The 14,756-nt window shown below is 40.9% G+C and overlaps 1 protein-coding gene across 2 annotated transcripts in view; it reads left to right on the top strand.

Moving 5' to 3' along the window:
• Window positions 1-2,001: 2,001 nt before the first annotated feature.
• map3k1 (mitogen-activated protein kinase kinase kinase 1, E3 ubiquitin protein ligase) overlaps window positions 2,002-14,756 on the top strand; it is a 49,601-nt gene continuing 36,846 nt past the window's right edge. The window contains exon 1 of one of the 2 annotated variants that reach the window (XM_012966894.3): window positions 2,002-2,585. In XM_012966894.3, coding sequence (XP_012822348.1) covers window positions 2,281-2,585 — 305 coding nt within the window. In that variant the 5' untranslated portion in view covers window positions 2,002-2,280. Of the gene's footprint in view, window positions 2,586-4,304; window positions 4,340-14,756 lie in introns of those variants that run through there. The other variant, XM_031894157.1, reaches the window with a different exon arrangement.

Here is a 14,756-nt window from a genome sequence, read left to right as displayed (position 1 = left end):
TTTATTTTGTCAGAGAAAAATGTACCATGCAGCATTCCCTTCTGACAGTCATGTTGTATCCAATGGCAAATATTTCATTATGTTTACTGGCCAGATTGAGTTACTGACCATTATTTTTAAACATATGCAACTACAGTATAAAATGTAATCTGTCAATCCAACCACATCCAACAAAATTTCCCATGCAGTTCTGTGTCCCTGAAGTGTTGGAGTAAAGGGGACCATACTCGGGCCAGTTTCAGCTGCCGATATCAGTCCTATAGACTGATTCAGCAGCTTACCTGCCCATGTATGGGCACCACTGACGGGCCTCCAAACCGACATCTGGCATATCGGGAGAAGATCCGCTCACTTGGCAATCTCTTCAAATGAACAGATCTTACAGTGTATGCCCTTCTTAAGGGTTTTACCATATACAAAAATCCAAAAAGTAGGAAAAAAGCTTCAGCAGATTTACTGCAAACCATTTATTGTGGGTAAACACTACTCAACAAATGGTTTGCAGTAAATCTGCTGAAGCTTTTTTCCTACTTTTTGGATTTTTGCAGTTGAATTTGGTTGCAGCACAGAGCAACAACTAGGAGCTAAAGCTTTTTTCGTAAGTACTTTATACAAAGTTCACCAATATTTTTTTATTTTTGAGGGTTTTACCATATGTTTGTATGTCAGTCTGTATGTTTAGGTACTGTTTAGTATGTGTATAAGTATGTATCTATGTGCATTTGGGTGTCATTTGTTTCTACAATATAAATACTGACAACAGTTAGCTAAAACAGTGAAGACCCATAAATACATATAAACATGCCAGTTTTGACCTAATGCAATATTTTGGGATAGTCAAAAACTGATCTTACTTGCTGAATGTGTATGATCAGGCGAATTTGGCCACAGCACATACATTACTTGGGGTCACCAGTTCCCTGGATGCTGTAACCCAAGATTCTGATGAACAGATCTGAAGGCAATCTAACAATTACATCATAATAAATTCCCTGGTTCACAGTTTTCTTTGTTACTCAGTATATGAAATTTCTGAGTAAGTTAATGTAACAAGGTTTTTTTAAACAGAAAAAAGCAGGTTGATTTATAGTAATAGCAAGATGTCTCAAACATAATTGCCTATAAGGGTCATCTTATGGGGGTAAAAGGTATGTATTAAACAAAATCATTGATGTATATAGTGTACCTAGTTTCGTACTTTATATGCTTTCTCTTTTAATCCAGTAACTTTGAAGCCAGAAAGTTTTCCATATATAGCTTACCTTGCCTTCTGATAACCTAAAAGGGCCCATACAGTAATAAAGGGGTCCCCCCCCAAAAAAGTCACACTGCCATAGCCAGCACCCTCATACTAGGGTAGAAGAGCTGCATAGGCCTAAAACCTATTCAACAATATGATGATAGCTCAGATATTAACTGAATGATCACTGAAATGTAATTACTAGCTACAAAGTCTACAGCTACAGTCCCTAGTTTTTTAATCTACAAATATTCCTGATTCCTAGAACAGCATAGAAGCATAAAGATGATCATAAAGGCCACTAGACAGAGGGAAAAAAAATGGACCCTGCAAGTGAAAGTTGGGGCCCCAATAATCAGGGCTGGGCCATAACTTAAACATCCATAACATGGCTATCAGGCAGCAGAGATTACTCACTGTGCTAAATATGTCATTTTCACTTTATTACCTGTGGCATTTTATAGCCAAGGATTATAATCTGAAGCCCAGAGCAAATGAAGTGCCCTAGAAGCTGAGGTACTGAGCCAACACCTCTGCCCCACACTGCTGCCGTGCCCCGCACTTAGCTGTCAGGTACGGTTTTCAAACTCCGTGCCCTCCCCTCACATCCGCCTTGTGTGGGAGTCGAGAGCATCACAGGTCACGCCCACTTCCAACTACGCGCCCCACACGTAAACTGCGTAAGACCGACCGATACTGTACCTTTTACCTCGGTTCTTACTCCTACTACGTAAAGCCGCACTTGTCCACGGCATTGCTAGCAACACGCGGTGGAGAAAAAGTTATGGTAATCTGTAAACGGCTGTGGCGAGATAAAATGTAATTTCTATTGACAGGCGGCGACGCCTTATGCCACAAAGAATTTTGAAACGTATACTTGGTAAGCTATATATTAGTTTGTGGCTACGCTGTTTGCGTACCTGTCCGATACTAGCGCTTCAGGTTACGCAGATTCCGTACTTGGCTAACTACGCCCAGGACATGTTGAACACGCCCCTCGGCTGGGTTGTCGCTACGGATGTAAACCTGGCCCGAGGAAGATGGCGGCCGCGGCGGGGAGTCGGAGCGTGTCGTCTGGATTAACGGCAGCCGCGGGCGGCGTAGCGGGCTCCGGTAGCCCGGAGACAGGGGGGCAAAGACTTCCAGAAGGGGCTCCGGGGGAGGCAGGGGGCGAGCAGCGAGCCGACTGGAGGCGCAAGCAGCTGCGCAAAGTTCGGAGTGTGGAAGTGGATAAGCTGGCGGGGAGAGAGCCGGAACCTCCGCACGTATTGGCTGCCGGAGTGAGGGAACAGGAGCCTGCTGCGGGGAGCGAACCCGAGGAGCCTTCGGCGGCACACAGCTCATGGTGAGAGGGGAATACCTGGGCATAGTGTCCCATGCTTGGGCAGGAGTGTGCCACCTGTGCCACTTACAGCACCGTACTGCCCATCTACTACCTCTTTAGCTGCTACTGAACTACAACTTCCAGCCTGCCCTGAACATTCCTATAGGCATTAAACTTAGTGCTTGGCAAGTGTACGGTTGCCACCTGTGCCACTTGCTTACCTGCAGCCTTAGTACCTGCAGGGCTCTCCTGTCCTTACCAAATTGTTAAATTATAACCCTCAACATATCCTGAACGTTGTACTGGGCAGTAGCGTTTGGGGGTTTTGTGTTTCAGACACCCTGGAAGCTGTTATGGTCTGGTAGGGATTGTAGTTGAACTACATCAGGAGTGTTTCATGTTAGACTCTGTTGTGCTTATAGCCTGACAAGGGGCTACTTAGAGGGTAACGTATAGTGGGCATTTGCCCTGGGCTGCCAGTATCACAGGAGCACTGTAGTGGGAAAATGTTTAATAATAGATATATTACTGTGTTCCTAAGGGATGCCCATCCTGCACCCTCAGCTCTTGTTGAACTGCAAGTACTTGACATCCCTCTGACATCTAGAGGAAGAGCAGTACCACAATAGTGTTTCGTGCCAATAACGAATGCATAGGTGTGCAGCTTGCCAGCCTACCAATCATCATTCTGTGTGACGGGCATGGTGTGTTCTGCTGCTGTCAGTTGCTTGAAATGAAACGTTTCCTCTGAGATTGCTGGAACTGCTTCTTTACCGCTGAATTGGTGTGTTGGCATGCACTCGTCATACATTCTTTTTTGGTGCCTTTATTGGTAGCTGCCAGTATCCGCTTTAGTGGCACAAGAACAGTAAGTAGAGCATGATTGTCTTCCGGGAGAGTGGCCACACATCTCTTATACGATGGGGCTAAATAGGGAAAAATAGTCTGTTATCTAAGCTGTTTGAGATTGCTGGGAGTTGTAGTTCCAAAAACAGTTGGGTTTTGGCAGGCTGGACGTCTGCGTTGATGCTTTGGCATTGTCTTTTAGCCTAATTGGCTTGTAATTGGTCATGCTGTTGTGGTGATCCCTCATGATCTGATGTAGAACTGGACAAAGTGCTTGTTTCCTGTTTCTTTTGCTTTGAGACATTCAGAAATCGCAATCTTGTGCCTGTGCTTCTAGCTGCCTCCGAGTAGCGTGCAGTTACACTTTATGGATGTAATTCCATTAATATGTGCGTATTTGGGTATAGCACCTTTTGTCTGCCAAAGGAACTAGTGTTGTAGCACTCTGGGCCATTTTGACATCTGATTTTGCTCCTTTCTAGATATGCATGTTCTGTATGTATAAATAGATTCCTGTGTTCCGGCACATGAAGCTTAATTCTGCAGCATTTCCTATAATAAGTCTTAGTGAAAGACAGAAATGTTGGTCGATTTAGCTTGTGCATGCAGTGCTATACGGTATGGCAGTCTGGTACAATTGGAGTTAATGGGCAGTAGTGTTTCTTTTCCCCTCTTTATTTGCAATTACGCTGGGCAAACCTAGGGGTCATGCAGAATCTCTCCCTTCCTGTCAGCTGCTTTCTCTCCCTTCTCCCATCTCCATTTGTAGCACACAATGCCTGCTCTGTTCCCCCTGTGTTTCCCAGCCTGGGTTACCTGTCACTTTGGTAGGATGTGGGAGCCCCCATGTGAAATTACTGGAAGTTAGCCTTTGTAGAAGTGGTTTTGCCTCTGGCAACCCTACTATTTATGGAAATCAATCTTTGTAGGTAAGTGTAGATTATCCTGTAATGAGTGAAGTCCATAATCCTCCCTTGTGCTGCAAAGTCATATGATTTCTGTAAGGCAATATTAACTTCTGCTGGCTCTGTGTTCTGCTAGGTAACTGGTTCTGCTGGGTATGCAGGTTTTTATATGATATACTAGATGCTACAGCCATATATTGCCTTTGATATATATATATATATATATATATATATATATATATATATATCTGAAAGGCAATGTTATATATATATATATATTAAAAATGTGTTTTATTTCTGTGCAGAATAAAATATCTAAACTGGTGGCTGGTAGTAAGTAATACATGGTAAAGTACAATTTGCTTTCCTCATTTCAGTTTAGGAAGTTACATTGTTGTTTGCCTTTAAATCATTTTCTCTGCTCACAGTTGAGTTCTGGATAAATATTCAAGTTACGACAAGTAAATAAGTGTATGTTTCAGTAAAGGACAGCTGCAATTTGGAAACTATAGAAAAGCTTATAAAATTATGTTGAGCCCATTGTTTGTTAGATTAGAAATGGTTATATATCCAGTAACTAAGATAAGGCGCTCAGCTATACCTAGTGCTTTTTGTAGCATCAGGTGCTTATACTTGAAAATAAATTTCTTTTGAGAAATGGTTTATATGTGTTGTCATTGTTAGTACATAGGTAAATGTTGGTTAGACCGTTTTCACCCATATCACGCATGGCTATGTGGATTGAACGGTCAGGAATGCACTGTAGGGCAGCTACATTTAGTAAAAAAATAGAAGGTGGTTTTGCTGTAATATATTTTATTAGGGCACTGCAATTCTTACACTAGTTGTTCTATATAACCTGCTATTTTGTGGATTGCAGGCACATTTAGTAGTTACTGAAGGTTGTTAAAGGGGTGGTTCACCTTTAAATTAACTTTTTTAATATGTTATAGAATGTTCTATTCGTAGCAACTTTGCAATTGATCTTCATTGTTTATTTGTTATAGTTTAATTATTCACCTTCCACCTCTACATATTTCCAGCTTTCTAATGGGGGTCACTGACCCCGGCAGCCAAAACACTATTGCTCTGTGATCTTACAATTTTATTAGTATTCTTACTTTATATTACTTATCTTTCTACTCAGTCCATTTACTATTCATATCCCTGTCTCTTATTCAACCTACTACCTGGTTAATAAGGTAAAGAAGACCCTAGCAACCAGATATCTGCTAAAAAAACACAGGAGAGCTGCTGAGCAAAAAGCTAAATAACCGAAAAAGCATAAAAAACAAAACACAGTTGCAAATTGTCTCAGAATATCAATGTTGGTCATACTAGAAGTTAATTTAAAGGGGAACAACCACTTTAAGGTAGCATGTATAAGCTGACCTGTACCCTACTGACAGTCCGGCTTGTTGGCAGAATGGACAGATAATATAAAATGACCTTTTTTTTGTGTTACGTTGATTTGGCCAATTACTGAACTATTGAAACAACAGGAAATGAAGAGGATCTGTGGCTTCCCCTCACTTCCTTTCAGCTAAGCAATATACATTTTCCATCAGAACAGATGATGCTCAATCCTACAGTATTGCAGCAATATCTCTAAAAACAACAACCCCCTCAATTTGCCCAGTTTGGGTAATAAGGTAGAAATCAGCCAAACTACACTACCATATCTGGACATGTATAGCCAGTCCAAACTGGAGACGACAAGTCTGTGGTTCAGGTGACAGTATCTGAGCGCTCTGACATTCTCACCCCCACCCTATCACCAGGATGTATATCAGAGGGCACACCCATTCAGTAGCCTGAAAATGTTTTATTTTCAGCTGCTATTGATTCAAAGTGACTTTGAAGAGGGAGAAAAAACATTGCAGACAATAAAGCTGTTTATATGACTCCAACAGCAACCTGAAATCATTATTATTGACCTCTAGGATTTCACAAAATAATTGCTGTTTCCACGTTTTCAAATCCCTCAAGTTCAGTTGTATTTGCATTGTTGCTTGGGCCTTGTTCACATGCTTACTCTTTTGTTACTTAAAAAGCAGGAAGTTGGCCTTAAAATGTTTACAACATTATTTAAAACCCCACCGTGCAATCGGTTTAAAGATCTTTAAGTTATCAATGGATAAGGTGAATACACCTGAGGATAATGCAGTATTAATGTAACTATAAAGTCAATTTTAGTGGTATTGTAGTAAAGCATTACTACTTCTCGCAACCAGCAGCCCTGTGGCTATTGGCTTATAACCATTTGTTCTAAAAGGACCTCCTTTGAAGTCATTTAGGCTGAAGACATACGGGGGTGATTAGTTGCTGTGACTTTTCTGAAAAGTCTCTGTGACAATTTGTGCAACGAATATGGTCGCGCGAATTGTCGCATTGATGCTCATGCTCCTCTATAAGAAAAGTCGCTGCAATTTGTCCCAGCGATTTGCTTGGCTAAAAGTCACAGCGACTAATCGCTCCGTGTGTCTTCGCCCTTTGGGTAAAGACACACAGAGCTACTAGTAGCAGCTACTTTTTTATGGCTACTAAACACCAGAAAATACCCTGCCATAGACAATACTGAGAATTTTTTTTTTCACAGGATTAGTCTAATTTCATAGTTAATTTGCCAGTGCCTTATTAGTGTAAAGCATCTCAGACAGCTTAGAAATGTCAAATTGAGCATTTGTGTGGTGCCCACCTGTCACTGTGACCACAGAAAATAGGCTGTTGTGTTGGATAACTATAACGGTGTTTTGACTGCCGCAGTTCTCCACCAGAGCCCTGTGATGTTTGAAACTCCCCATTGGCCATAGCTCTTACAATGACAATATAACATTTAGGGATGCACAGAATAATCTATTTTTTTAATCTGAATTCTGATTTGCATATACAAATAAGGTCAAGTAAGGCTGATGCCACACGTGGCGTAGGGCTGATTTTTTCGGCAAGCGTTTTTCCGCCCTACGCCTGCTACTTGTGCCTGCACCCGAATGAATGGGATACGCTCGGGTGCAGGCACATGTAGCCGATATACGCATGAAAACGCGAGAGAATGCAAAGTCTCGCGTGTGGCATTAGCCTTAAGGATCTGAAAAAAAGCAATCGCGCAGTGTGTGACAAAAATTTGCACGTTTTAAGGGTTTGGGTTAGGTTTAGCCAGGTGATTGGATTCGCTGTAATCCAAATTCTGCTGAAAAAGGCTTAGATTCAGTGCATCCCTACTTGCTTTTCCATGAATAACTTGTGTGCTGTCTTGAAAGCATGGATCCCTTGGCTAATTTTTTTTTTTTTTAGTGATTTGCTAATCTAATGCATATAATGCAATATGTTTTTATGTGCTTCCTGCTTAAGTAATTTCAGGCATCCATAAGCAATTACGCTGAGGGTACTGCCTTCCCACAGGGTATCATTAGTAAAGTCCTGACTACCATAAGTGCAATTTTTGGTGGATTCTTCCAACTGATATGATTGTGGGGGAAAGGTGCTACGTCACCCTGCTCTGTGATTATCCCCTATAATTGCTCCCTGCCATGCTGCATCCCAGTTATTTTTATGAATAATGATTCACACTAGATCATGCAAACATAGGGTAGGCTGCCGCAAGGGGGTTCAGAATATTGACTGGGTAAATGCTTATCTATTGTCCTGCAATGAAACTATAGCATGGTGTTGTTATATAGCTTATGCAGATTTTAAAACACATTGTTTGCCATAGGCCTAAATAAAATGTATGTTATGGCATCAAAGTGTTCTGCTAACTGATGCGACGGTTGGTATGATGGGAGGCATAAATGGTCGATTTAAAACGATCACTCATGGTAATAAACCATCTCGAAGCCCATGTCTTTTCCAGCTCATGTTGATTACCAAGGATGTAAAGGGAAAATACAGACAGAGCGATTAGTAGACTAACCTCCTTGTAAAATGTACAAGTCACAGCGATTAATCGCCCCATCACGCTATATCTCATGGGGGTATATAGTCTAACCTACTTGGCTAGTTTTCCTGATCAAGTCATTAGGACTGTAATATGATCATGTGACTTCCTTTTCTTTGAATACAAGGAATTGCCTGTTAAAGCATTGCTTTGGTAGTGACACCCCGTAAATGTTAAATGGGTAACTGTTTTAATTTTGCATATATTTTAAAAAATCCAAATAGTCATTGTTTCCCATTGCCAGATTTCTATGTAACATGTAGCACTCAAATTGGGTCATGGGAGTTTATAAATACATTTTAGAAGCCAAGACTCCCGGGATTCCAGGATTGTTTTCATTGCTTAAGTGCTGGTGTTATACCGTACTCTGTTACATGACTTTATTTTTAACTATGGGCCTGCTTGCATTGCATTTATTCTTCCTGTTCAAAGTTCTTTCCCAGTTACCTATAAAAATAACCACAATCTCCTTTTAGTATAATTAATTGGCTCCAACTGAACTGCACTGATTTAATCCTCCTGAATGGAGGCAACTCTGCATTCTGTCATGGGGGTAATTGCACATTCAATAAAGTTTCAGCTGGGGGCAACCTAATGGCTTTCTGTGACATAACCTTTTATACCCTTCCAGGTCGGTCAGATATTTATGCAGTTTTTTTATCTGACACTCAACTATCCTATTGAAAACCCTGGAAGTCGCATTTTTCCACCTTTTTTTTTTTTTAGTAAATATTTTATTATGCACAAATTGAATAACTCGAGGAATGGTGTCTGCAGAACCTAATGTATCATTCACTCCTGTTTTCTTCCTAGTCTTGGTTAAGACTACTGTTGTATTTTGGGGTATTTTTGAATTTTTTCAACGTAAGCAGCTAGCAAAGTTAATAGTTCAGCAAATCTGTGCCACTGAGCAGTGGGTGAATGCCTGGAATGTTTGGTCTATTTCCCAGTTTCAGTACTGGGACCCGAAACTGACCCCAAGGTTATATAAAGTTGATAAGTCGAGGCTTACAGTGTTGTACAGCTGGTCAGGTGTTCTTACTTTCCCACAGGCTCCTGTAATTGTCAATTAAGTACAGCAGGGATGTCCAAATTGTAGCTCTACATCTCTGTGAACTACATCTCCCATAACCCTCTGTTTGTGTTGCTCCTGTAATGTAAAGGTACGTTTTGTAAGAGACAGATACTGTTTTGTATTAAACTGTGTTCATAGCCAGAATTAAAGAGAATACTCATCTTTAATGTTTTATTAAAATGCTTAAATGATTATTTTAAACATTTTATTTTGCTAGAATCATAACTGATGTATATCTCCAATTTCTGTGATTCTATATTGAGCCATTCTTTAACAGCCATGTAAGGCCCTGTGTGATGAATGTATTTTGAGCTCATTTTGTTTCTGGGTGTCTGTATGCACTTGGGAAAAGAGTCAATTACAGATAAAAATAAGGGTGGAAGCACTAAATTATACTGTAATTGGCATATAGGGGCAATCCTAAATGTTAGGACCAGTGTGGACAGACCATTTGTGGTTGAGATTTTCAGACTTCAGGGCTGGCTCCCATGAAGGAGTTTATTTAGGTGGAACCTAAATCACAGTAAATCAACCGTCCCATTGCAACTGAAATCACCTCATTAGTGCAGTGTATGTACATATATCACTACGCTAATAAAGTGACTGCAGCCATTAAGCTCTGTGCTGAGCTGTCTGGCTTGTGTTTCTGTATATGGAGTCGGTGGTGCTGGTGCATCACAAAACTATCAAGTCAGCAGCTGTGCAGTCACCTGAGCCAAGACATCTGGGCTTAAATTGGGCCCCAATCACTGCAAGTTATAAACTGTATTCAGCTACAGTCGCTTTTAAGAGGAAAATATCCCAGATGTAAAAGTCTTCATTTAATGAACTAAAAACATCTAATCTATATCAGCTTTAACACAAACTGTAAATTTATTAGTTTTTATTCTGTCTACAAGTTGTGGTCATTTGTGTAGTTTCTGCCTCGTAACAACTACACAGTCTGGATGCGTAGCTCGGCTATACAGGGGATTTTGTAGGATTGTGACGAATTGACAGAATCCTGCAAGTCAGATTTAGTTGCATGGGACTGATTGAAAAAATATGATGTATAAACTATACGTAAACTTTGCCATCTAACACGACACGCCGCGTCTGCATCCGTCAAAATGTCTCATCAGATATAGATGCAGGAACAAAACCCACCATCTCGCCATATGATTTGCGTGGGGATCAAATTTTGTAAGATCATACAAAATCTTATGCTGATAAAATTGAACCCACAAAAGCTGATCAAAATCTCCCATGTGGTTTAGCCCATAGCATCATAGCTACCGTAGTCCTATAAAATCAAGGGTTGCCAAATCTGCAATTACAAGGTTTTAATTGCTCTGTCACTTGCAATACCACCACTCGCCTGTTTTGCTTAGAGGCGGATCAAAATGCAACAAAATAACATACGAGTTTTAAGCGAAGCATCTCCTACAAATCGGAATGTCAAGATTTAATGGTGTTTAAGATTTTGTTTCATAAGCTGGTTTAGTTCCCCTTTTAAATCTTTTATCCTTCATTACATACAAGCTTACATTACTTCCTTCTGATAGGAAAACACAGTGAAATGAATTACTCGTATGAAGTGCAGAGGACAGCACCCCATAAGGAAATATTTAACGATAAACAATGTGGAATTTCATCTTTGCTCTATAGGCTTGCAGCGGCTGGAATAGAACTCTCTTGTTACATATCACAAGTAACAAAGAAATATCTAGAAATCCTTTACGGAAAATAACGTCTAATATAAGGTGAAGACAAAGTTTACATGCGAGTGATTTCGGAGCCAGCCACCTCTTTGTGATTGAGCCATGTGAGCTTCCCTGAACCCAGTGTAGCATATTTATTTTTCTAGGCCTTTCTTATGACATCTCTTCATATTTACAATTTTTTTTTTTATACAAATATCGTGAGTTGCCAACTTGCTGCCATAGACATGCCACTCTTTAAACTTTCGCAGCATACCACCGGTGTTGGACTGGGAACCCAGGGGCCCACCAGAAAACCTTAGACCATAGGCCCACTCTCCAAACCATTTTTCCTCCTTTCGTTGGCCAACCTCTTTATTCTCCTAGTCTTGTTTATTTACATGCTAGCATCTATTCTTCCATCTATTTCTCCTCTTCCTTCCTATTCAAAAATAGGGAATGACCTAGAAACAGGCCAAATGGTCAGAAGCAGGAGGGCCCACTGACACCTGGGCCTGCCAGGAGTTTTCCTGGTATCCCGGTGGGCATGTCCGACACTGAATACCACCCCTGCTTTTTCTTGTTGTTGGCAGTTATATCCCATGGCAGCCTTTGACATTCCAAAACTACAATTCCCATCATCCCTACATCAGTCAAGCTGCTGGGTTAGAACTGGGATCCCTTTATAAGTTGTCAGGTAAACATGTAGTCTTGAAAGATGCTTTTTATCCTTTTTTTTTTTTAATCTTGGTACCTGCAGTACATACAAGACTTTGGCACAGTTCCACTGCTGTCCTGTGGGATAAATTACATGTTGAAGAGTGATACTCAAGAAGCAATGCCTTTTTGTCTTTTTTGCTTTTTCTTGTTGCACTAGTGAATGGAAGAATATTGTTTGATATTTTTGACATTTAACCCTTTAGAAAGCAACCACATTGCACTTGTACATGTAGCTTGGAACTGCGGAATAATTGATTCCCACCACTTGAGAGTTAAAGGGCTTTCTTAAAAGTTTTTATCCTGCCAGTAGAATCATTTTTCTCTCATTTATGGAGGCTTTTCCATGGTATTCTTTAAACGTTTCCTGAAATTGCAAAATCAAATCACAATGCCAGTCTATAGGGAAAAATCCTAGAACTTTTCTAGGAAAACGAACTGTTACAACGTGAAACATTAGTTGATTAGTTGCCCTGCAGCTTCAGCCCCTACTGAGCATGCTCCCTGCGCTTTACTATAGTCTGTCTGGCACCCAGCAACTGCACACCCAATACATTAGTTGCTGATATGTGGCAGTTTAGAAGGCCTGTGAGCCTGGCTTCCAGGGTTTATAAGGGAGGGTGGTAAATTAAATTTAATTATTTATTTTTAAAACCTATATTTGATATAAAAAAAAAAGTAATATAGGTATGGGGTCCCTTATCCGGAAACCCGTTATCCAGAAAGTTCCAAATTATGGAAAGCCCATCGCCCATAAACTCCATTATAAGCAAATCTAATTTTTAAAAAAAAAAAAAAATTTCTGTAATAATAAAACAGTACCTGTACTTGATCCCAACTAAGATATAATTACCCCTTATTGGGGGCAGAACAGCCGTATTGGGTTTATTTAATGGTTAAATAATTCCCTTTTCTCTGTAATAATAAAACAGTACCTGTACTTGATCCCAACTAAGATATAATTAATCCTTATTGGATGCAAAACATCCAATTATAGAGATCTAAATTACAGAAAGATCCCTTATCCGGAAAACCCCAGGTCCCGAGCATTCTGGATAACAAGTCCCAGAACAACTGGTGAATATGCTGGGCTGTATGTAGTTGTACCTCGTTAGGCACACACTCCACCATGGGTAACCTGTGGGTTCCAAACAAGCAGTGACACACAGAGGCTGCCATGGAACAAGCCAATCCGTGCCATTGTGCAGTGTCATCACAACATCCTCCAAACGTTTCTCTTTGTTTTCTGCTGAGAATTTCCTGCCTTTCAGCCCCATTGCTGCACACATGTACACGTTGCTAATTTGCTGGCCTTGCTTTATCACTGGCTACTGAAGGATTCTGACCTTTTTCTGCCCCTTCCCTGCGCATTGCTGCCTTTTTGTGGGCCAAGTCGATCCTGTGGCTAAGTGCAGACTTGTGCATTTGCAGTTATACACAGGCTGGATAAGGCTTTTGATATGATCGGATGTTGTTTGGCCACAGCAATTGTTTTGGAAGGGGCTACACATGCATAGTCAATTATACAGTGGGAAAATAAACTGATACTTGTGGATTCCTAAGTGTCAGACAAAAGTACATTCCATATGTCTGAGGCCCAAGCACCAATGTTTGGAATGTATAGTGTGCACTAAGGCTAATGCCACACATGGCTAATTCTCTGCCTGTGGATAAATGCAGACCAAGAATCAGTCCCTCCGCTGGCATCGGACTTCTCCTGTGACTGCTCCCAGCCAGTGCAGTGGCTCTGTAGTGCAGGCACGTGGAGCAGGTTTAGGCACGGAAATCCACTCCTTACATCTGCCCAAGGGTCAATGATTCACTCAGTCTCTCCAGACTGGATCAGCAGCTTATTGGCATGTATCTTTAATGCACACAGTGTAGAGTTGCATGCCCTCCAACAGCATTCTGTGTAACCAGATGTGTAAACTGATCACCGTTTAGCTTTGCACGATGCATTTTGCAGAAATACTGGGTGCATGGCTCCTTTAACTGGAATAATAAATATCCTTATGAGTTCTTAGTCAATTACCACAGAAGTAACTGCTTAAATTTATTAATAATTCATTCATTCATAGCATACCATCAACAAGTAAGAGAGGAGTAAAAGAGAGGAGTAAAAGAGAGGAGTAACTGGATTCACAATTCTTTCCATTCTCTGGGTCCAGTTCTACAGAGCAGGCTAAGTTGTCACATTTTATTGCCGTACAGTGGAAAACCTAAAAATGTCCCACATGGCAAATGCAAGTTTAAAGCCAGTGGATATGAAACCCAACAAAGCTTGCTGCAACCTGTTCAGGTGTAAAGAACAGTTTATTGTTTGCAGCAATAATTTCCTTGTTCTCTGTTTATTAAACCTAAACAACTATCACCCCAGTGGCCACTTTTTGTTGAGATGCAACTTCAGTGACAAACATTAACTTTCTTCTCCGGGAATTGCCAGAAGAAGCACAACCCTGGATTTACTATTTGCTAGTACTCAATGGGGCGCAGGCAAGTGCTGAATGCAACTTGATGTGTTCCACCAGCAGGGTGCATTTTAAATGCCCTTGTGTAAAGTATAGGCCCTTAGGTTTGTGCCACACCAGGCATATTCTTCGGCAGCTTATCGGCCCGTGTAGGGGCAGAAACGAGGGGCCTGTCCTAAAATTGGCCAGATATCGATCGGCCAGGTTAGAAAATTCAGTCGGATCGGGGACTGCATCAGCTCGTTGATGCTGTCCCCAAACCGACTGCCCCATTGACGCCAATATAATTCGATCGTTTGGCCCCAGGGATTTTTTTTGTTTTTTACCTACACGCTCCCCGATATCGGGTGAAGATACCAACGTGTGTGGGGGGCCTTTAGACTAAGCTGCACAAAAGATTTTGTGGGTCAGATTTCATGCGTTGTAAGTTACAATCTGTGACTTCAGTCACTGTAAGATAAAGTTGCCTCCCTAAGTTCAAAGCGCATTTCTCTTTTTCCCAGAGTGTTTCATTTATTTATTTATTTTTCCTTGCACGAGATTAGAGCGTGGCAAACACATATTT

Source organism: Xenopus tropicalis, chromosome 1, assembly GCF_000004195.4.
Source record: "Xenopus tropicalis strain Nigerian chromosome 1, UCB_Xtro_10.0, whole genome shotgun sequence".
In the NCBI taxonomy this organism is placed as follows: Eukaryota; Metazoa; Chordata; class Amphibia; order Anura; family Pipidae; genus Xenopus; species Xenopus tropicalis.
The sequence above is the reverse complement of the archived record's forward strand: the minus strand, read 5'-3'. Positions and strand labels throughout refer to the sequence as shown.